Source organism: Benincasa hispida, chromosome 10 (genome assembly GCF_027475165.1).
Source record: "Benincasa hispida cultivar pf3 chromosome 10, pf3_genome.v1.1, whole genome shotgun sequence".
Lineage (NCBI taxonomy): Eukaryota > Viridiplantae > Streptophyta > Magnoliopsida > Cucurbitales > Cucurbitaceae > Benincasa > Benincasa hispida.
In genome coordinates this window covers 32,754,784-32,778,759 of record NC_143487.1, presented here as the reverse complement: position 1 = coordinate 32,778,759, position 23,976 = coordinate 32,754,784, and the positions used below count along the sequence as shown (strand labels likewise).

General features: G+C 35.3%; 1 protein-coding gene across 1 annotated transcript; it reads left to right on the top strand.

The window, feature by feature from the left end:
- Window positions 1-4,260: 4,260 nt before the first annotated feature.
- On the top strand, window positions 4,261-5,690 carry LOC150033275 (uncharacterized). The gene is made up of 4 exons (XM_090306356.1): window positions 4,261-4,430; window positions 4,567-4,720; window positions 5,393-5,506; window positions 5,664-5,690. The coding sequence occupies exons 1-4, from the start codon at window positions 4,261-4,263 to the stop codon at window positions 5,688-5,690; spliced, it is 465 nt and encodes a 154-aa protein (XP_090162482.1).
- The last annotated feature ends 18,286 nt before the right edge of the window (window positions 5,691-23,976 follow it).

Here is a 23,976-nt window from a genome sequence, read left to right as displayed (position 1 = left end):
GTAGGATGTAATCCCCTGAGAAGAAGAACATACATGATTATTGGCGCCCGAATCTACTATCCAAGCAGAATCATCATTCTTCACTAAACAAGTTTCTAATACAAGTAAATCATATTTACCTTTGTCTGCCTTGGCCTTGATCCACAGATCCATAGAGTTGTAAAGTGTTACAAACGATGTGTTCTACAGATCGTTCATGTTGAGACATATGAGTGGGGGCATCTTATGCAATGAGTTTGCATATAGACTGGACCACGAAAATAGTCACTTTTCTTTATAACGACTTACTGTTAAAACTGATTATTTCATTTATTCAATAATCTAGAATAACTCGATCGTAATCCTGAGCTAGCTATGAACTCCTGTTTGTTCAGGATTATCCTTTGATCTACAAACGGTGAGTGTAGTCCAACGACACTGCTCAACAAGCTTCCCATTTTGGGGATAAGACCAAATGAATAGCTGGGAACATAGCCCTGCAAGATGGAATTCACTCCTACCCGATTTGGGGTTAGCAGATAGGTTGTTCTCTTAAGTAATGATTCTAGGTCTTGAACAATCGGGGCCCGCCTTGTCATGATAGAGAAATGACTTGATTCATAGGGATTATGAATCAGAATTGTTCATTAGAGGGTCTGTGGGAACTTAAGGAACAAGATGTATTCACAGGGGTAAAACGGTTATCTTAACCCAGCTGTGATTACGAACAACCTGTGAAGGATCGACTTACTGATTATGGTTATATTAAGTGGACATAATTTATCTACAGTGAGGGGAGTTCAACTATGGGCTATAGTGGAGTGATATATTAGTTAACGAATGGGGGTTAGATCAGTCTAATGAGTTTAGCTGATTAATCTCGGATCGTTGGAGCCCATGATCTGTAGGTCCGTAAGGTCCCCCTATTAGCTCGTAAATGGATAAGTTTTAGACTAGCTTGATAAATTAATTTGAAATGTTCAAATTAAAATTAAACGGAATAGAAGAATATATATTTAAATATGATTTAAATATAAGAAGATGAATTTGTGCAAAAATTAATTTAATAGTTGATATTAAATTAATTAGTATTATTTAAAAACTAATTTATGAAATTAATTTTAGAAAATTAAATTTTCAATTTTGAAATCGGTTTTGATTTTAAAGAAAAACTGGAAAGTTGAAATACATGCACAAAATGGAAAATCGAGATTTTCTATTACCATCTTCTTCATGCTCACACAAAACCCATTTTCTCATCTTCATTAACTCCAAGCATGAGCTGCAAGTCATGTCGCATTCTTCTTTTCATGTTCACCTGCAATAAATAAAGAAGAATGAAGTGAAATTGAGGCATGCATTCTATAGAAATTTTAGAGAAATTTTCAATTGGAAGAAGGGTTCTACAAATAGTGTGCTGCTGTGAGCTTATCCTTGTGTTCATTGCTTCAAGCTGTTCTTGAATCCCATAACTCATTCTAAAGCTCCAAGAGAATAGTGAGGAAGATCTTGAGGTGGTTCACGGTGTTCTTTGGAGAAGACAACTACTGCTGATCGAGATCTTGGAGTGTTCTACAAAGGTATGACTACAAACCCTCTTATATTTAGATGAGCATTCTTTAGTTTCATCCAAAATTAGTGAATGTGAATGCTTATTGATCCTTGTTGCTCCTACTGCATGTTGATACACTCTTATAATTGGCATCAAAGAATCATATAAGCATTCAATTCGGTTTAATTTTGGTGTGGTGGGTGTTTTTCGTGAGATATATGAAACTGATGCACTTATATGGTTTTCTAAGTTTTGGCATTTTATTTCTCTTTAATTTCTCAATTAAATTTGTAATTGGCTCTTGTTTCATGAGCTTATATGTGTTATCAATAGTCTGTAATTTATTTGAAGTCATTAAAGTTGAAATTAAGATGTAATTGAAGAAACAAATGAAGTTGCCCGAGCTATTATTCCAGTTTTTCAGCTTCTGTTCAAAATCGTCATTGAGGTTAAGTTGCTAAACGATCGTCTATTTCCAGGCATTACATGATGTGAAGAAAAGAGAGGATGATCAGCCACACTGGGATTGAGACACGACCCAGACTCCTACGGGAGGCAGAAGTAGGGAATTTTCCGCAATGGGCGAAAGCCTAATGGAGCAATGCCGCGTGGAGGTTTAGATGATCGTATAGCAATGGGCGCTGGTTGTTGTGATGTTGGGCGCTGGTCGATCGTGTACCTGCGGGAGCTAAACGATGCGTTGATATGCTATATGATAGCACTACGCGATCATTTAGCTTTGTATGGGAACTAAGCGATGTGTTAGAAGTGTTATACGATGGCACTACACAATCGTGTAGCTACGGTGCACGCTAAATGATGCGATGAAGTGCTATATGGTGGCGCTAAGCGATCGTCTAGCTGCGGTGTTAAGTGATGCGTTGAAATTCTATGTGCTGGAACTAAACGATCATGTAGCTGTGGTGCTCAACGATGTGATGACGTTCTATGCAATGGAACTAAGCGATCGTGTAGTTGTGGCGGACACTAAGCAATGACATGAAACGCTAAGCGATGGTGTTAAACGATAGTGTAGTTCTACCCAAGAGCTAAACAATTGCATTATGCAATAGACAGAAGACACTAACCGATCGTGTACCTCTTCTCAATGCAAGGCGATGGTGTTAGACGATAGCCTTCAGTGATACATGATCAGCCTTAACGAGATTTTGAGGTTGGATCGAGAGCAGCTGGTTCGATCAATTTTCTCGAAGTCCAATCCGGTTTAGCCTCAAAGGGTTTATGGCTGGTCCGGTTCAAGATGCTTGGGTTTAGCTTGGAGTGGTTCGAAAGGTTCAAAGACGATTTTGAAGCTGTTTGTAATAGTTAGGCATCTATTTGCTTGTTTATGCCAAAACTAAAACCATATCAGTTAGTATTTAATTGTTTATGCATGTGATGTATGTAATAATTAAACAATTCATGTATGTGCATACAATATGCCATGTAGATTTAAAACCCCACCATAGGAAGCATGTTACATGCATTGAAAGTATGTTATAAATGTTATAATATATAGTATACATGTTAGGGTTATATTTAATATAATGGTTATATTAGATATCGAATGCCTTTGTTGAATGCTGTAGATGTTTAGCATGTCTAAAATTTTGTAAGCTGTTATAAAATTGGGTTAGACGTTTAAAATTCATAACAAAAAACAGTTGCATGCTCACTTAGGTTAACAACTAGTTTTAATTGTAAAAATAGATTTTTAGTTACCTTGTAAAATTTAGTTACAAACTCATATCGGTTCATAAACCTGTCTAAGGCTGGAGGTACTTAAATTGACTATTTATGGAACACGTCCTACCTGGGATTATCACCGAAAGATTGAGCATTGGTAATTGATTTTATGAGCTTGCGTGAACGATGTGAGGTAATAAAATGGTTTATCACCTAGACATTGTAGGTTAAATCCAATTATAAGTGTTATACTTGGATAAACCACTTAGACTTAGGTTGTTCAAAATTAGCCGATACACCTAAGTAAAATACCTAAACTTTTAGAACATTTCAGTGAGAGATTAACAATATATTTGATATATAGTTTTTAGCTCTCACGTCCTCAAGAGTTCACACCGTGAGATCCATGCTCGACTTCGTGTCGCTTTTACCACGATTGCTCCATTCGGAAAGTGTTTGCATGGGTCCATAACAAGGTGAATGAGGGAGGTAGTTCATAGTAAGTGGGTGAAGGAAATGTGTCAACATTGTCCTATGGTCTCCTCCATTAGTTTGAACCGTGAGATTCCTATGTTGCGCCTGCTGTCGTTTTTAGGCGGCATTAGCTAGTCATTAACCGTGGCGATCCTCTCGGAGGGTTGTAACATAGGATTCGAAACAACCCAGGCTTCAGTAAAATGAATAGGGTTTTATAGTTTCGTCTTGGATATTGTCTTCTATTTCTGAGGCATATTCATACCATTCTATAAGATCTGTAAATGGCAAGTCACACTTACAAGAATTACTAATTGTTAGTAAATATCTTGATCGAAAGTGATAGCCAAAAGAACTATCGGAATATGAGTTATTCTGGAGATAGTATTTAGTTAAGAACTGTCTTGCTTCTGTGAAGGAATTCTTGACTTCCCTTCGGTAGCAATTGTTCTAAATCATAAAAGTATCATTGCAAATAAATAAAAATTTATTGCATACTTTATTGTTTTTTTTTTCTAAAAATGGATTTAGATGCATATTTAATAGATTTTGTTTAAAATGTTTCAACAATGTCGAACTCAATCATACAGTTGCTTGCTTCTGATAAATTTAATGGAGAGGGTTATTCGAACTGGAAGTCAAACATCAATACAATATTAGTTGTAGACGATCTGAGGTTTGTGTTGAAGAAGGAGCGTCCTCCAGTTCCCAATTCAACAGCCACCCAAAATGTCGGGAGGTCTATGATAGGTGGGTAAGGGTGAACAAGAAGCTCGAGCCTATATCTTAGCGAGTATATCTGATGTACTCAACAAGAAGCATGAGGTCATGCCCACCACTCGTGAGATAATGGCATCATTATAAAAGATGTTCAGGCAACCGTCATCTTCTGTTAGACATGAAGCCATTAAGTATGTCTATGTTACACGCATGAAAGATGGAACCATTGTAAGAGAACACGTTCTTGATATGATGGTTCATTTTAATATCGTGGAGGCTCACGGGGCGATGATAGATGAGACGAGTCAAGTGAGCATGATACTGGAATCTTTCCCAGAGAGTTAACTGCTGTTCAAAATAAACGCTGTTATGAACAAAATCACTTATAATTTGACGACACTGTTGAATGAGTTAGAAACTTATCAATCGATGATGAAACTGAAGGAAAAAGAAATAAATGTTATTTCGAAACCTAAGAAGTTTTATAAGGGGTCGACGTTAGGAATCAAACCCACTGATGATAAGAAGTCTAGTCCTTCTTCTTCTGAGGATAAAATCGTACAAATGAAGAAGAAAGGAAAAGGGAAAAAGAAAGCCACCGCAAACAAAAACAAAAATAAATCTCTCAAAGGAAAATGTTTCCATTGTGGAGAAGTTGGGCACTGGAAACGAAATTGTCCAAAATATTTGGTTGAGAAGAAAGCAGAAAAGGCAAAACGAGGTAAATCTGATTTACTAGTTGTTGAAACATGTATAGTGGAAAATTCTCATCTTACCTGGATATTGTTTTATTATTCTATGTTATCTTCTATTATCTGATAACTCATACTTGACACTCTATAATATCTTCTATAACATGTTTCTAAACTGTTCCAAGTTTGGTGTCTAGATGATTTTCATGGTCATCTCTTGTTCTTGAGGTTATACCTTATTTTGAATGCCTAAATCAAGTTCATATTATTGGTGCATATGTTATTGCAGATGTCATCAAGAGGTAGAAATTTAAACCTTGATCAAGCAACTAGTACAGATTATTGCAATGGGTGTTGGAAGATTATAGTGGCATTTCTTCCTCAAATCTTGATCAAGAAACTGGTACAAATTATTGCAAAATTTATGATATTTTCTTTTCTCAATTTGACTCTCGTATTCTTTATTAGTATGTGAACATTGCTCCTAATCTTGTGACATGTTCCCCTTTCATTCATTGTTTAATTTTGCTTAAATTCTTCCTTTGTGCAAATTTGTGTAGTTCCAAAGTCAAGCTTCATCGGTTTAGCTGGGATACAAAGCTCTGAATTCAATTCACTCTCTTACCTATTATTTTAATTCACTTTATTAAAAATAAAAACCCTATTATTTTGATTCAACAAGCAAAGTACCCAAGTAAATTTAATTTGCAAGTTAGAATGAATTTCAATGTTTGAGTTTCTACTTAAATCATAGATTTTCAATGTTTGATTTAGCAAGTTAGAATTATTTGAGGAACCGAAGGGTGCGGGAACCAAGAGGAGCGGTAAGCTTCCTTTTTGGCTTCATTTTCATGAGATACCTCTAGTTTGTTTCTCCAGGAACAAGTCAACTTCAAAGAGTAAACACTATAAACTTATTAGAGTTAGATGGTTTATTAGCTGTAGTATAGAAAAGACTTACAATAAACTTGTTTATAATTAGATGGTTTATTAGCTGTAGTGTAGAAAACACTTACGTTGAATATTAATTAGTAATAAAACATTCTTGAGATTCAATGCATTAGATCAACTAGCTCTGCAATGAGAGAGGAAGGTGGGTTATTTTTTTGGACTTACCTGCCTTTCATGGCCCAAAGCATAAGACCAATGCTGGAAAACTGGCTTCCTACCCTTTTCCAAATCTAATAATCCTATTCTAACTTATTTGTTAAAATAGATTATTCTATTATGTCAAGTGAGCTACTCTTATGACTTTTCTTCCACACATATTCATAATGCATTTTCTTACTAAAATTTTGAGCTTGATATTGCTAGTAGATGAAGGATAACAACTTCTTGTTTCTAATTCAACTAAGGCAAGTTGGAAAACCAAATATGTAAGGTATTAATTTCAATTTGAGTTTCTTTTTCCATATCTACCTTTTTCGATTAATTGTTTGATGTTTGCTTGTTTTATGAAAAACTAAGAACAGTTAGCTAGACGTTCTTGTTTCTTTCAAAACAATTGGAACTTAAATTTGTAGCTAACATACTTGCCGAAAAATAGCTTGTTACCCTAGGGGTATTTTAGTAATTTTATGTACCCTAGGGCTTCCCACTATCTATTTGTTTGGCCTATTCTCTAGTACTTGGTGTATCAACCAATAATAAAAAATCAGTCCCTATCGTGGTTTTTTCTCCCTGATCTAGGGTTTTCTACGCAAACCTTATGTTCTTTTTCTTCTCTCTTTTTCAACATGGTATCAGAGCATGGTGACGAAACCTTAGCCATCATCGATGAGAATAGACCAGAGTCTCCATCAGCAACCTCTATTGGAACTAGTGGAGCCGTAAATGCCGACATCACCATAGCCATACGAGAAGCCGTTGAATAGTATCTCCAAGCCGCACTGCCTAAAATCATCCAATTGGTGTCGGATCTCAACCCTAGCCGACCCAGCTCCAGCCGAACCGATCCAACAAGTCGCGGCGATCCAAGCAGCGTAGCATTTGGCGGCGAACCCAACGCAACTGCCAACCCATTCTGTAGCATCTCAGTTTGTCGAGTCATCCCGCGTGATGGCACAGCCTCCTGAGTTCCTGAGTTTGGCCGATCCGTGCGTGCCGGTCACCTTCCTGATTGCGCTGGGCGATCGGATCTGCACAGTAAAATCCTCGCACAATGGTGAGCTCGTCAACCCAGCAGCCGACTAGTTCGACTTTCAATCTAGCAGCCAACTTTAATTCCCTAAATCTGGGCTGAGGGTCTACGGGGGATCAAGGTATTCTAGCCACTATAATGGCTCATAGCCCGAATGATCTCCAACGACATTTTGCCCATCTTTAACAACAGATTATAGGTTTCGGAATGGTTCTTGGGACGAACTCTCGACCAATTCAACCAGAATTACATACCAATATATTCTGAGAACCTAGTAAATTCTTTCCCTATTTTACTCACTACAAATATTATGTCTGGATCTACGGGAAATTCTGCAGGATTTATTACTGAAGAAAAGCTGAATGGCCAGAACTATTTTTTCTAGTCTCAATCCATCAGAATGGCCTTGGAAGGACATCACAAATTTGGGTACTTGACTGTAGAGATACGTAAGCATGTACCAGGGGATCCTCAGGAATGGATCTAGAAAGGGGAAGATTCACTGTTGAGATCTGTTCTGATTAATAGTAAGGAACCTCAAATTGGCAGACCGTTACTCTATGCTACAACTACCAAAGATATTTAGGATGATGTACAAAAACTTTATTCAAAGAGGCTGAATGCATCTCCACTCTATACGTTACGGAAACAGGCCCATGAATGCAAGCAGGGAACTATGGACGTAACGTCCTATTTCAATAAAATGTCCCTTTTGTGGCAAGAGATGGATATGTGTAAGGAAATAGTCTGGAAGTGTGCGCATGATGGAGCTCAGTATGCAAAAATTGAGGAAGTTGATCATGTCTATGACTTACTTGCTGGGCTAAATTCGAAGTTCGATGCCATTCGGAGTCGGATTTTGGGGCAACGTCCTATACCTTCTCTCATGGAGGTTTGCTTAGAAATATGTCTAAAGGAAGAAAAATCAAGTGCAATGAATAACCCATTAATTACCTCTACTGATGCTGCTACTTTTTCCACTAAGTCCTCTAACTTTAACGGCGATAAGAAGCCCACTCCTGTCTGTGAGCATTGTAAAAAGTCGTGACATACAAAAGACCAGTGTTGGAAGCTACATGGATGACCCCCGAATAGTAAATGTCGCTAGTCACATGACAAATCAACCCCTGGGCGTGCCCTTGTGAGTGACTCGGCGAATGAGAACCCTCAGCACCAATCCCCAGCAGATAGTAAGACCAACCTAAGTACAGTGGGGGTCAGTGCTATTACCCAATCAGGTACTATCAGTGCCATTACCCAATCAGGTACTATCCAGTCTTTTGGCCTTATTATTATTAACGGTAAAAAACCATGGATTGTTGACTCAGGGACAACAAATCATCTTACTAGCTCATCTGATCAATTTCTTTCATATTGTTCGAGTGCTGGCAATGAATGAACTTGAATTGCAGATGGGTCATTTTCACCTGTTGCAGGGAAAGGACATTTATCTCCGTTTGAGGGTTTGGTACTGCAGGATGTATTGCATGTTCCTAAGATATCATATATTTTATTATCTATCAGTAAAATTACAAGAGATCTGAGTTGTCAAGTAGTTTTTCACCCGACTCTATTTTATTTCAGGATCTGAGCTCGGGGATGACGATTGGCACTGCCCGACACGATAAGGAGCTCTACTTCCTGACTGATGATGCTTCCTCTAGGAATGATTATAGGACTAGTCTTTAAATTTTTCTACTTCTGAGAATGACTTTTTGTTATGGCATTATCGCTTAGGATATCCAAATTTTCAATATATGAAATACTTGTTTTTGCATTTATTTCGCAATATTAATATATCTTCTTTAAACTGTGATGTTTGTATTCGTGCCAAATAGAGTTGTGTCTCCTTTCACTCTCAGCCCTACAAACCATCCAAACCCTTCACCTTAGTTCATAGTGATGTTTGGGATCCCTCACCAACCACAACCTCCACAGGGAAATATTGCTTTGTCACCTTTATAGACGATCACACTCGGCGTACTTGGGTCTTTCTTCTCACTGATAAGTCCGAGGTGACATCTATATTCCAGCAATTTTATGCTACTGTGGAAACCCAATTTAATGCTAGGATTGGTATTTTGAGAAGTGACAATGGGTAGAAATTCTTTAACGCCTCCTTTCAGGACTTCTTTACCTCTAAAGGGATTATCCACCAAAGTTCGTGTGCGTACAACCCCCAGCAAAATGGGATAGTCGAGAGAAAAAATCGTCATTTGGTGGAAGTTGTCCATTCCTTAATGCTATCCACATCACTCCCATCTTACCCATAGGGGATGCTATCCTTACTACCGCTCACTTCATCAACCGAATGCCCTCCCGAGTCCTCGACTTTCAAAATCCTTTAGATTGATTGAAAAAGTCTTACCCAACCACTCGTTTAATCTCAGATGTTTCGCTTTGAGTATTTGGCTATGTTGCCTTTTTTCATTCTCATGGTCCAAACCGCACGAAATTCACCCCCCGTGCTAAAAAAATGTGTCTTTGTTGGGTATCCGCTCCATCAATGTGGGTATGAATGTTACCACCCATCATCTTGCAAATATTTTGTTTTCATGGAAATCACCTTCCTTGAGGATCAACCATTCTTTCCCGTTAGCCATCTTCAGGGGGAGAACTCTAGTAAAGAGACTAACTGGTCCACATATGCAGTTCCCTTAGAGCCACCTCCAATTCCCAAACATGTCGGCCCTGTCCTCCCTATAGGAAGAATCTAAGAAAGAAAATAGCGCCACCTATTGCATCTCCGGCTCCGGTCCATGAGTCAGACTCGGCGTCAGGTACGTGTATTCCTGAAATTAATGATATTGATACTTGTGTTGAGACTAATGGTTGTAAAGAGGAAAAATGAGGAAAAGGTGTTGACAGCACCACTATAGCAGATGGAGAGACAACAGTGAATAGTGATCAGGAAACAGTTCCAGAAAATGTGAATGATACTAGAGATAATGATTTGAAGGGGACTTCTGAAGGTGAAACCTAGGCAGAGGAAACTATTGATCACAGTGGGAAATCTGACAGTATGGAAGAGCATGATGCATCCCTCAATCTTCCGATAGCCCTGAGAAAAAGTACTCGGTCATGTACAAAGTACCCTCTGCATAGTTACATAATGTACAGTAACCTGTCACCCGAGTTTAGGGCTTTTACCACCAGTCTAGATACAAGGATGGTACCGAGTAGCATACAGGCTGCAATGAAAACTCCTGAGTGGAAGGCTACTATCATGGAGAAGATGAGGGTACTTGAGAAAAACAGAATGCAGGATCAGGTAACCCTACCCAAAGGGTACAAGATAGTTGGGTGCAAATGGATCTTTAATATAAAGTATAAGTCTGATGGAACGATTGATTGATAGAAGCCAGGTTAGTTGCCACAGGAGTTACTCAAACCTTTAGTGTAGATTACTCTGAGACATTCTCTCCCGTAGTTAAGCTCAATACTATCTGGGTATTATTGTCAGTTCCAGTGAACAAAGATTGGCCCCAGCATCAATTGGATGTAAAGATTGCATTTGTCAATGGGGAACTTGGGAAGAAAGTCTACATGAGTCCTCCTTCTGGATTTGAAGATTAGTTCAAACACCGGGTATACCGACTGAGGAAGTCACTATATGGGTTGAAAAAGTCTACGAGGGCCTGGTTTGACAGATTTACCACTTTTGTCAAAGGACAAGGATATACCCAAGGGCACTCAGATCACACACTGTTTACAAAGAAGTCAACTTCAAAGAAGGTTGCAGTTCTCATTGTGTATGTTGACGATATTGTGCTTTCTGATGATGATGATGATGAAATTGGGAGACATAAAGCAAAGATGGCCAAAGAATTCGAGATTAAAGACCTTGGAAAGTTAAGATATTTCCTTGGAATGGAAGTAGCTCGGTCAAAGGATGGGATTTCAGTGTCCCAATGGAAATACACTATTGATCTCCTAAAGGAAACAAAAATGATTAGGTGCAAACCTTCTGACACTCTAATTGAATATAATTCAAGGCTTAGTAATACAGATAATAGTGTCCTTGTCAACAAAGAAAGGTATCAGCAGTTAGTTGAGAAATTTATCTACTTATCTCACATGAGACCCAGTATATCGTATGCAGTTAGTATTATCAGTCAGTTTATGCAGGCTCCTTATGAGGAACACATGACAGCAGTTGAACACATCCTACGATATTTGAAGGGAACACCTGGTAAGGGGTTAATGTTCAAGAAGTCTAATAAAGTTGCATTGAAGCTTACACTGATTCTGACTGGGCAAGGTCTGTTGTTGATAGAAAGTCAACATCTGGGTATTGCACATTTGTCTGGGGTAATCTATTGACTTGGAGAAGCAAGAAACGGGGAGTTGTGGCTAGAAGTAGCGCTGAGGCTGAGTATCGAGCCATGAATATAGGGATATGTGAAGAAATCTGGTTGATGAAAGTGTTGTCAGATCTTCATCAAGGTAGCGAGCTCCCAATGAAACTGTTTTGTGAGTTGGGCTTTATTGATATTTACACCCTAACTTGAGGGGGAGTGTCGAAAAATAGCTTGTTACCTTAGGGGTATTTTAGTAATTTTATGTACCCTAGTGCTTCCCACTATCTATTTATTTGGCCTATTCTCTTGTACTTTGTGTATCAATCAATAATAAAAAACCAGTCTCTATCGTGGTTTTTTCTCCCTGATCTAGGGTTTTCCACGTAAACCTTGTGGTCTTTTTCTTCTCTCTTTTTCAACAATAGTTAATGTAGGTTATTTGTCATTTGTGATTTTTTTTTTTTATCAAATTTAATCTTTATAATCTCTAGACTTTACCTTTTGGAGGTAAGAAGTTTGGCCTCACACTTCCTTCTTTTTAGTCTATATGTTATTTTAATCTTTGTCAAATTGATGTTTGGATGTTCTTTTTAGATTTGTGTGTGTGTGTGTTTGTGTATAGAATGCTAATCCTTTGAACCCTTAATATTATAGGTTTCTAGAATCGAAGGGGAAGCTTATGATATCTCTATTTTTTGACTTTGTATATATTATCTCTTTAGTTGATTGCAATATTTTCCCCCACATTTGTATTCTACATTTTTAGTTTTGCATCATGATCAATTTTACTCTATTTTTTAGAAAAATATTGCCCCATTTGATGAATGAGTTTTGTGGTGAATTTGATGGTAAAAATGTTTTCCATTTTGCAACAAGCAAGAATAAGAGATTTGTCAGATTTTTGGACCTGAATACTAAAGAATGCACTACTTTAAAAAGGTGAAGGATACTTATTTGTCTTAAGCAAACTAGAAAGTGAAGGTTTTTTTTTTTTTTTTTTTTTTCATTTGTCACAATGTAATTTGGATAACGTGGTGACCCTACAAAAAAAAAATAGTTATTTATGTATGTGGAGTGTTGTATTGATTGAAGCATTCCATAACAAGCAATGTTTATACTATTGAATATTTATTTTGATGTAAATGTACTTGAATATAATATTAAAGGTTTATATGATTACAATTGATTTTATAGAAACATGTGTAATAATTTGTTACGGGTATAAAGTGTTACATAAATGACTACAACTTAATCAAAATCGACTATCACGGAGAGAATAAAAATGTAGTATGATTTTTATAGCCTTTTTCTATTGCTATGAAAAGTTTTCATAAAATTTAAATTGTGCAATAAAAAATGAACTCTTTATATTTTTTTATAGCATTAAAAAACGCTATAGAAAGTTAGAGACTTTTAATAACATCGACTACAACATCTTAAAAATCCTATAGAAAGTATTTTGTAGCATTTTTTTACCGCTATAAAAATGTTATATAAAGTTGTTTATAGCGTTTTTTTAATCACTATAAAAGACATTTTATAGCATTTTTTGTCAACGCTATGAAAAGTTTTCATAACATTAAATATATGCTATCAAAAGTTGATGTTTTATAGCGTTAAAAAACGCTATGGAAAATAGAGGACTTTAAAAAGCATGAGCTACGACAGCATTCTGAGAATGCTATGGAAAGTCAACGATAGCATTTGTTTATGCTATCGTATGTGATATTTGTTGTAGTGTGCCCACATCCCTAGTTGACGCACTCTTCACCTCTTAACCATCCAATGAGGAAAATTTCCATGGAAGCACATCAATTTTCCCAAAATTTCCTCAACTCGGGTCCTCGTCTCTTTATTTTTCTTCTCAATTTCTCTTCAGTTTCCAACCCTAGCTTGGCTTAAAAAGCCTTAAAAGTGTCCCAGAGTTACCCTTAAAACCTTAAAAATCTCCAAAATTTACCCTTTAGCAAAATATTGACTTTTTTATTTGACATTGACACTTGACTTTGACTTTGACCGTTGAGCGTTGACTCTGACTATGACTTGTCCCAAGCCTGCCTACTTTAGCCACAATAACCGCTCAATTCAATTCATCACTCTTAAATTATTCATTAAACCCTTACTTTTCTCTTTTACAGTGAACGTGAAATCGGTTAAATTTTAAATCCTAGGTATACACTTAACCAAAATTTTCAAGACCAAAAACATTTTCAAATATTTGGTTTTGAGTTCACAAATTCAATCTCAACCTTTAAGTTTACAAGTGGTTCTAAAAAAAGAGAAAAAAAATAAAGGGCTTACATCTAAGTTGAACATTTAATCGGAAATGCCATAATTAAATATTCGAGTTGATTTTCTCTAGGTTAATTACACAATGCTAATTGTCGTCGACTAACAGTTTTACAAGATAATCTTAATAATTTGCTTCTTAGTAATTAACATGCAATTATATGTCACGTATTACTTACTAATCACAAGCCTCTTGATCATACAATCTAAGTGAAGTTTATCAGACAAAGATAATATGATAATTTAACAATTGAATTAAGAAGGAAAACTATAAAACAAGAACAAAATTGATTCACGAAGCACAGTTCTCATAAGTTCAACGAAAAAGGGGAAATCCAAGCTAGAAGGTGCATCTTAGTCCATAATTGTCTTCATAATCAATAGGAATAAACTCCCAAACATTAATACAGACCAAAGATGAGAATAGAAGAGGAAAAGTGCAGAGAAAATCGTGTGGCGGCCGGATCCTTTAACCTAAAATGAAACTTATATTTATAAAATTTGTCAAAGCGTCATGACACTGGGTGTCAGTGCCACGACGCTCTATGTGTCCGAGGCCCTCTGCCTTCAGCACCATGTGAGTGTAGCGACGCCCGCACGCATCCTCTACGTCCATTAGGTTTTGGAACGCCGCGACACTCTATGGATCATACTCTCAAGAATCAACGTCGAGTAGCGCCCTGGCGCCAAGCTTTCAGGGACAATTTCGTAATTTTGCTCATTTTTCGATGGTTGCATTTGAACTCTATATTCGTCTATTTTAGCTCCATTTCGATTATAATGCTCGATTCTACCTCTTTTATGCCCCAAGTTTGTAATGACTTGAAATAAATACATAAAATCAAGCTCCATGTATACCCTCGATGCAAAGGAGAGAATTCCACTACTACTACTCAAGAAAAGGCTACTGGATCGAATGACACAAAAACAAATGAGGGAATCAAGCTTGCAAATGAAGTTGAGGTTCGAGAAGAACATGTTCTCATAAAGTAGTACTTGGCGAAAGAGTCTGAAGTTTCAGAGAGTAGTTGCCACAACTTGGAACGCTTGGACACTTCTAAACATACACACGTTTCTTCTCTACAACCAAATTAAACGGGGCATTTGCTTTAAGAAAGAAGAAGGAACATACACACGTCTCACTCCCCAGCCTTGTTGTTTGTAATGTACCATTAATGGCCTCTATAGATAGCACCTTAAACCCAACTCCTTTTTCCAACATCACAAACCAGTTTTTTCTGTATCGGTGTTGGTTTTTCTGTTGAGAGAATGCAATCAAAAGGTTTTCTGTTTGTGTGTGTTCTTCTCGTGTCTGCTTTGGTTGTTTCGTGGGCTAGAGAATCCCACACACAACCTACCCAAGATGGCCAACAAGGTATATTCTAACTTTAATTTGTACACTACATGTATAATTGTAATCATTTAATTACTTCTTTTTTCCTTAAATTTCTTTATCGAGAGTGGTATTTGCCCAAATAATTAGAGCAATACATATAATACAAATAATTCGGGCAATAGTTAGATGCATCATATTTTGCTAGCATCCAACTTCAATAAATCAAAAATATATTTTAAAAAGTATAAATTTTTAGTAAGCGTAGACTACACCTATTTTCTGTCTCCCATTAAATTATCTAATCATAATTTATCAAATATTTGGTATATCTTTGATATAAAATAAGTCCTTTTTTTTTTTGTTGCGATATAATAAAAAAAATATAATGGTTAGGTGTAGCAAAACATACATATAAGCTCATGCATCACTTTTCTATTCAATAAAAATAATTCCCTTATTAGCTGGCTGCAAAATAGATAACTGGACAAGTTTGATCACTTTTCTATATTGTCTTAACCCTATTTGATATTATTCGCTTCCACTTAATCTAGCCCATGACGTAGAAGAGGCTAAACATAGACATGGTGGGGGCAGTGGCGGTGGCAGTTATGGAGGAGGCGGCGGAGGGTCCAGTGGAGGAGGATCTGGCGGTGGTGAGTCTGGCAGAGGAGGGTCTGGTGGGGAAGGGTCTGGCGGAGGTGGGTCAGGCGGCGGTGGCTACGGCGGAGGTGGGTCTGGTGGTGGTGGTCAAGGTGGTGGAGGATCTGGCGGAGGCGGTCAGGGAGGCGGTCACGGTGGGGGAGGATATGGCGGAGGCGGTCAGGGAGGTGGTCACGGTGGTGGAGGGTCTGGTGGAGGAGGAGGAGGAGGAGGAGGAGGAGGAGGCTACAAATATAGGAAGGATTCAAGTGGAGAACACCAAGGAGAAAAGGGCAGCGGTGGAGGACTACGAGGCGGCGGAAAGTGAAACTAAACCATTATATGACAAATATCTATGAAAAAAAAAAGAATAAAAAAAGGAGGAAGTATATATATATATGTTAAAATAACTAAAATATTAGGTGACTAATAGTAATAATAATGGTAGGGATAAGGACCAAGGAGACGGTGCCATAGGACCTTTATAACGGTTGATTCCCCCACAAATGTAGCCCTGTACGGCGCGCGCAATGTGACAATGCAGTATTCTGAACCTTATAACTATTATTATATATAATACTAATAATAATATTAATGAGATTAATATGGTGTTTAAACTTTAATCTCCCTTCCTCAGACAAGTAAAATGACACTAATCTTATTGGAAAAGAAAAATACGAATCAACTTTATGAAGCGGCGTGGTTTGTCTACTTGTTAATTTTCATGGAATCTTTAAAATAAATCCAAAAACAAAATGAAACAAAGGGAAATTAAAGGAGTCGTTTGAATTTTTGTTGGCATAAGTTTGATAACCATTTTATTTTATTTTTATTTTTGATTTTAAAAATTATGCATATTTTCTCTCCATTTATTTATATAATAATTGAATTCTTAATTAATTTTTTTTTAAAAAACAAGTTTTGAAAAGTTATTTTTTTTTTTTTTTTTTTTTAGTTTTCAAAATTTGACTTGATTTTCTATAGACTTAATTTTTAAAAATAAAAGCCAAAAAATAAAATGGTTAACAAACAAGACCTTAATTTTCTTTTTGTTGTATTCTCGCCATGATAATAATTTTGAGAACACAAGTGTGAGAGAGAAAAGAAAGAGAAGAATAAGAATACATATGCATTTTAAGAATGAAAAAATACGATTAAATGATGTAATGAAGAACTAAAGTGAGTATAGTTCAACTACATATAAAATGTGTTAATGACAACAAGGTTGGTTCGAATCTTCGAAAGGTATTTCCATGGCAAATTTTCTTTTTCCCAAAAAAGTTAAAGATATTAATGAGATTTTTAAACAAGGTATACGCTAATAATTTTCATTCATATGCTAATGGTAAGCTTATGTTTGAATAAGGATTTGAATATATATATATATATATATATATATTGAAATTTAAGGTTATTAATAAAAGTATGTGTAGAAGTTGGCTGAAAGTTGAATTTGGGAATTAGATGATGAAGAAGCAAGTAACTGACTAAGGCTTGGAATATGGAAGTGGTTTGGTCATTTGGCTTGAGCAAAGAAGGGGATTTTCAGGGAAATTGAAGCTCTCTGAGTGTAGAAGTTACTCCTAGGCTGCCATAGAAGGATAACCAAAAGGATACCTAAAAGTGGAAGAAACTCGATGAAAATCTGAATTTCGAAGCAACCAGAGTAGGCTGAGTTTTTTGGAGCATTCTAAGTATTTGAGGAAGAATTAGAAGCTCAAATTTGGAGGCAAACTTCTTATGATAATCCTTAACAAGTTTGGAGGCAAATTTGGAAGCAAACTTCTTATGACAATCCTTAACAAGTTACATGAAGAAAGTTTTGTTTTATTTGGGCTAGAATTGATATTATAAGTGTTGGACAATGAAGGAAGGTAGAAGAAAGTTGTGGCGGCATGACCATGCACCAACTCATATCATGCATCCAAGAGGGGACCATGCGGCCAACCATACTATGTGGTGAAGAAGTGTACTTTGTCTTAAAGAGTTCTCAATGCTTATAAGACTAAGAAGGGAGCTAACTAAGAGTGAGTGACTTCTAACTTTAAAAATTATTTCAAAGTATATGTTTTTATTAGTTTAAAAGTTAAGCATGTTTGAGAAATGTCTAAGTATAATATGTTTTATTAATAAGTTCAAAGCATGCTTTAGATGAGTTCATTTATCTAAAGTATGTAAGGTTTCCTCAAAGTTTATAGGTGGATGTGTAGTAAGTCTCATGAAGAAAAAAAATTAAGTGTTAAATGCATGTTTTACCTAAGGCATCAAGATTTTGAAACAACGCTAAAGCATAACAAAGGCTAAATAACAAATGTCCAAACACATGCTTTAATCACTAACACTGGATATGTGAAGCATGGCTTGACTATAGGAACCCATATCAAACAATGAGTTACCCTTTAATGAGCTATATGTTCCAATGCTTTCAAGGTATAATGAAGTATGTATGTACCTTATTTGAGTTAGATGCTCCAACGTTTTCAAGTAAATTTAAGTATGAAATTTTCATTAGGGAATTTATGTACTAATTTATGTTTAGTCCAACATGACTTATTTATGTTAATAGAGATCAACACTTAGTTGATCTCTATTAAACCTATCTTAAGGAAAAAGAAAAAAATGTGGAAGCAAAATTTGCATTCTAGGATAATGAGATATTTGACCCATCCAATATGACAGATTTTGATGTGGTACATTTTTTCAAATCTCCTTAAGAGAAAATTGACACAATTGATGACATAACAAGCGTTTCTTTTGATTTTGAGAATATTTAGTATTAATGTTGTCCTTTTTTTTTATTTCAATGTTTTTTTCTTGGTTAATATTAGCTTTTGTATTTTTCAAGTGTTGTTTTTCTTATTGTAATTATTTTCTTTTAATGAAGAAACATGGATCATTTTCATATGTTCGATGATTAAAAAATGAGCAAAGAAGATCTATGTCAGGCAGACGGGCAACTATACGTACAATACTTATAAGTAGAAAATATTTTTCTAAACAAACAATGCTGGAAGAAAAAGTTAATACAATATTAGGTTCTGCAAACCTAACTGGGGGGTTTGGAAAAGCAAATATTACTTTCCTAGAGGAGCAAAATTTACAATTGACAATGCATTATTCTCTAGTAAATCAAAGAGAAATCTACTTAGTTTTAAAAATATATGTTGCAACGGTTATCATAATGAGACTAATAAAAAAAATAATATGAAGTATATTTATATCATATCTATTCTCTCATATGAAAAACATATACTAGAAGAGTTGTCTACTTTATCTTTTGAATTATATTATACTCATATACGAGTAATTGAATATATGCAACAATGAACTTGAAGTTCATGACTCCAGAAATATTTACAATTTAGGCATAACTAATTAGGTCATTCAGGATCTATAATGATGAGAAGAATTATTGAGAATTCAAATTGACACCCATTAAAGAGCCAAAAAATTCTTCAATCTAATGAATTATTGCAACAACCCGACCCTCTAGGACTCAAGTTAGGCCGTCACTAAACACATGCATGCATGGAACTTAAAACAACATCCTTTTATAGTGAAATAAATGTTGAACTCAAAAGACCTTCATTAAATTCAGATATTAAAAACAGACGATAGGGTACTCATAAATCATAAATGATAATAAATAGGTCTGAAAACAAATCTTAATAGTAAGTTTCAAACATCAAATTGAAAATTGAAAAACATAGAAAGAAATCTAAATATCATGAGCGGAAGCATAAAACTGGTCTCCAATGGCTCGTTCAAGGATTCCTCTTGTCATCCGCTAGTGCGTCCTTGCCCTTACCTGAAACATAAACATGAGAAAGGGTGAGTATAAAATACTCAGTAAGTAACCCCACTACTAGGGTCAGGCTAGGCATCTATGTTCTCTAGATGCTTATCTCTGGTGGAACATATAAACTGCTCTATCCTACATACATACATACATACATCTGATTTCTATGTTCTCATGGGACATAAAATACATGAAAAACTGATTTCTATCCTACTGTAATTAAGTATGCCCACTACCTCTAGTAAGTCTTGTAGGACCCACAACCTCTGGTAAATCCCGAAGGAAACACAATCTCTTGTGTACCCATGGTTATGCATACACCTTTTTCATATACATATAACCCACTTAATGTATACCTCTTTCATACACATGGTTATGTATACACCTCTTTCATATACACATAACCCACTGAATGTGTACCTTTTTCGTATAAAATAACCCATTGAGTGTGTACCTCTTTCACACACCTGGTTATGTATATATTTTTTTCGTATACATATAACCCACTGAGTGTGTACCTCTTTCCTACACCAGGTTATGTATATACCTCTTTCATATACACATAACCCACCGAGTGTGTACCTCTTTCGTTACACCTCAGATCCTCTCTATGAATGTAGGGATGCATACCTCTTCCGTACACATGGTTATGTATACACCTCTTTTGTATATACATAACTCACTGAGCGTGCACCTCTTACGTACACCCCAGTACCCTCTAGGTATGTATCACTTTCATACACACCAGCCCTAGTACATCTCTTTCATGTATTAGTGCCCTTGGACATGCATCACTTTCATGCAGTCACATAGTCTAGAAAGGAAAAGAGATTGCATCTAACTTCATATCACATATAACATTCACATAATCATGAGTCCTCTAAAATCTCCTCATCAAGATCATGATAATTAACCTCAACGTACGTGTTTAATCTAGTTTTAATGGATCAACTCTAGTACATCACTTTCATGCACTAACTCATATAAACAATCAAACATTCGAAATTTCGTAATACATAATATAGCCTACACACTTTCATAATAAATCACATAAATATGTATATCAACAAATGCCCCAACTTTCACCTAGCTTTAAGACATTTCAGTAGTAGTGTCGCTTAACTCATAATTCAGGGTCATGCTCAATCGTACTCTTAATATGCCTCATAAAATTCTAAATCATGTTCATACATTAACATGCTTCAGACATATTATCACATGCTCATATATCTTTTCTAAACAGTCCACAAAATCTTAGAACAGTCAGAATTATCCTTGTAACTAATCTTAAAATCCTCAAAATAAATCATAAATTTATCGCCCAACACAAAGGCGGTTCCAGTAGTAAGATTACTTACCTCAAAATGAAACTGAAATAATAATTCTGCACTCAAACAAACTCTCCAATCCCACTTCACAACCTTTAGTCCAATCCTAGGGCATGAAGAAAATTCATTTTAATCTTCAAGCTCGATTCCATACATAAAGAAATTTTAAAAGCCAACAAAATTCTTACCCAACTAGTACTTTAATATTAAATCACCTCCAAAACCCAAGTCAAAATCCAACCAGGAACTCCTAATTCAATCTTGTATTGAATAGCGTGATCCCGACTTCAAACTCCATTCTAAATTTCCAACACAATGGACTACCGTTAGATTAACTCAAAAGTCAAAACCCTAAAACCCGAAGAGCCTTGAAGGCGGGAGTGTTGTCGCGTGAGAGGGAGAAGAAGGGGTATTTTCTTTTTTTTTTTTTTTTTTTTTTTCTTTCTTTTTAATTCTCCACTACACAAAAGTATATATATATTTCCTTTCCTTCTTAAATTCCAAAATCCATATATATTCTTTTCTTTTCTTAAATTCCAAAACCCTTATATATATATATATATATATATATATATATTCTCTCTCCTTTCCTTAATAAACATATCACATCAAACTCAAATCATTCACCTCTTCTCCAATTAATTAAATAAACCTCAAATAAATTAACCAACTTTAAATCACTTCTTTCCAAAAATCCTAAATCCCATATTAAATTCTAACTTTCCAAATTAACTTAAATTCAAATTAAAATATTTTTAGATAATTGATTTAATAACTTCCAAATAAACCAATTATCTTTTCCTAATTCTTTACCTAAATTTTGGATCCAAATTTCTAAATTAAAAAGGGTAAAATTTTAAAACTATATTTTCCCCTTTTCCTTTTCAAATTTCACAAAAACTCAAAATTTCTTATCCAAATAATTCAATTGTCCCTTCCAATTAATTTGAAACTCCACTCAAAGAATCCACATAACCAATAAAACTCCTTCAACTGTAACAATTTGATTCCAAATTCCAAAGATTAGGAAACTAAAACTCAACAATTTGAGATAATTAACTTAAATTTTCCTAAAAAAAGGGGATGTTACAATTATCATGTGATGCTTGCTCTTAAGAAGAATTAATAATTAGACCATCACCAACCAAAGTGGGAATTGAATCCACTGCATTTTTAGAACGAATTCATGGTGATATATGTGAACATATTAGCCCATCAAGTGGATCATTTGGATATTTTATGGTATTAATAGACGCATCTAGCAGATGGTCACACGTGTGATTATTATCAAGTCAACTCTTGCATTTGCAAGATTAATTGCTCAAATAATTAATTTAAGAGTACGATTTGCTGATTATACAATTAAGACTATTCGTCTTGATAATGCTAGTGAATTTATATCCCAAGTTTTTGAAAATTATTGTATGTCAATTGGGATAAGTGTTGAACATCCTGTAGTTTATGTTCATACACAAAATGGTTTAGCAGAATCAGTCATAAAATGTTTGTAGCTAATTGCTTGACCATTACTTATGAGAGCTAGGCTTCCTACATCTGCATGGGGACATACTATTTTGCATAGAACATCACTTATACGCATTAGGCCAGTAGCTTATCATAAGTACTCGTCATTACAATTAGCTTCTGGCCATGAGCCAAATATTTTCCATCTGAGAATTTTTGGATGTGCAGTATGTGTTCCAATTGCTCCACCACAACGTATTAAAATGGGTCCTAAAAAGAAGTTAGAAATATATGTTGGATGTGATTCCTCATCAATTATTAAATATCTTGAACCCTTGATGAGTGATGCATTTACTACACGATTTCCTTATTGTCATTTTAATGAGACAAAATTTTCAATATTAAGAGGAGGAATTAAGAAGTTGGAAAAATAAGTTATATGGAATGCGTTGTTATTGTCTCATTTAGATCCCCGTACAAATCAATGTGAACTTGAAGTTTAAAAGATAATTCATTTGTAAAATATAGAAAATTAGTAACCAGATGCATTTATGGATGTAAATAAAGTAACTAAATCACAAATATAAGCTGCAAATGATCTATTAAAAATTGATATCCTAGCACAAGTTTTCACTAATGAGTCTGAAACACGCCAGAAGTGTGGTAGAGCAGAGGGTTCCAAAGATAAAAATCCTCAAAAAAGAAAAATAATTAATAGTCAAGAAGACTTGGTTGAGGATGTAAATACCATGATGATATCCTTGACATGACTAATGAGGAAGGTGAATTACCTAAAGATAATTATAAAATCTTAATAAACTATGTCATGACAGGAAAAAGATGAAAATTGAACTAATGTAGTTATTGACAACATTTTTGCGTATAATATTGCTCTTGATATTATATCTGAAAATGATGATCCTGAATCAAAATCTAAAGAATGTCGACATATAAAAGATTGGCTGTAGTGGAAAGAAGCAATCAAGAAAGAATTAAACTTATTTTCAAAACGTCAGGTTTTTGGACCAATATTCCGAACACCAAAAGATGTCAAACCTGTGGGATGCAAATGGGTATTTGTGAGGAAAAGAAATAAAAATAAGGAGGTTACAAGATATAAAGCAAGACTAGTTGCACAAGATTTTCCACAAAGACTTGATATTGATTATGATGAGACGTATTCTCCGGTGTTGGATGCAATATTTAATTGGCCTGACTGGGTATGAAACTTTGAACATGCATCTTATGGATGTAGTCATAGCATACTTATATGGATCTCTTGATAATGATATTTATATGAGAATCTCATAAGGATTTAAGGTACCTGAAACATATAAATCAAATTCACAGGAATTGTATTTAATAAAGTTACAAACATCATTATATGGATTAAAATAATTGGGACGAATGTGGTACAATCGCTTGACTAGATTTTTTTTGAAAGAAGGATATCAAAATAATCCAATATACCCGTGTGTTTTTATAAAAAAATCACAATTAGGATTTGCTATTATAGCTGTATATGATGATGATTTAAATATAATTGGAACTCCTAAAGAGCTTTCAAAGGCAATGGA

Coding starts and splice junctions, on each gene's coding strand:
- LOC150033275 (XM_090306356.1), top strand. CDS start 4,261: ATGTCGAACTCAATCATACAGTTGCTTGCTTCTGATAAATTTAATGGA. Junction 4,721..5,392: donor TGATAGATGAGACGAGTCAA/GTGAGCATGATA, acceptor ATGTTATTGCAG/ATGTCATCAAGAGGTAGAAA. Junction 5,507..5,663: donor AAATCTTGATCAAGAAACTG/GTACAAATTATT, acceptor AAATTTGTGTAG/TTCCAAAGTCAAGCTTCATC.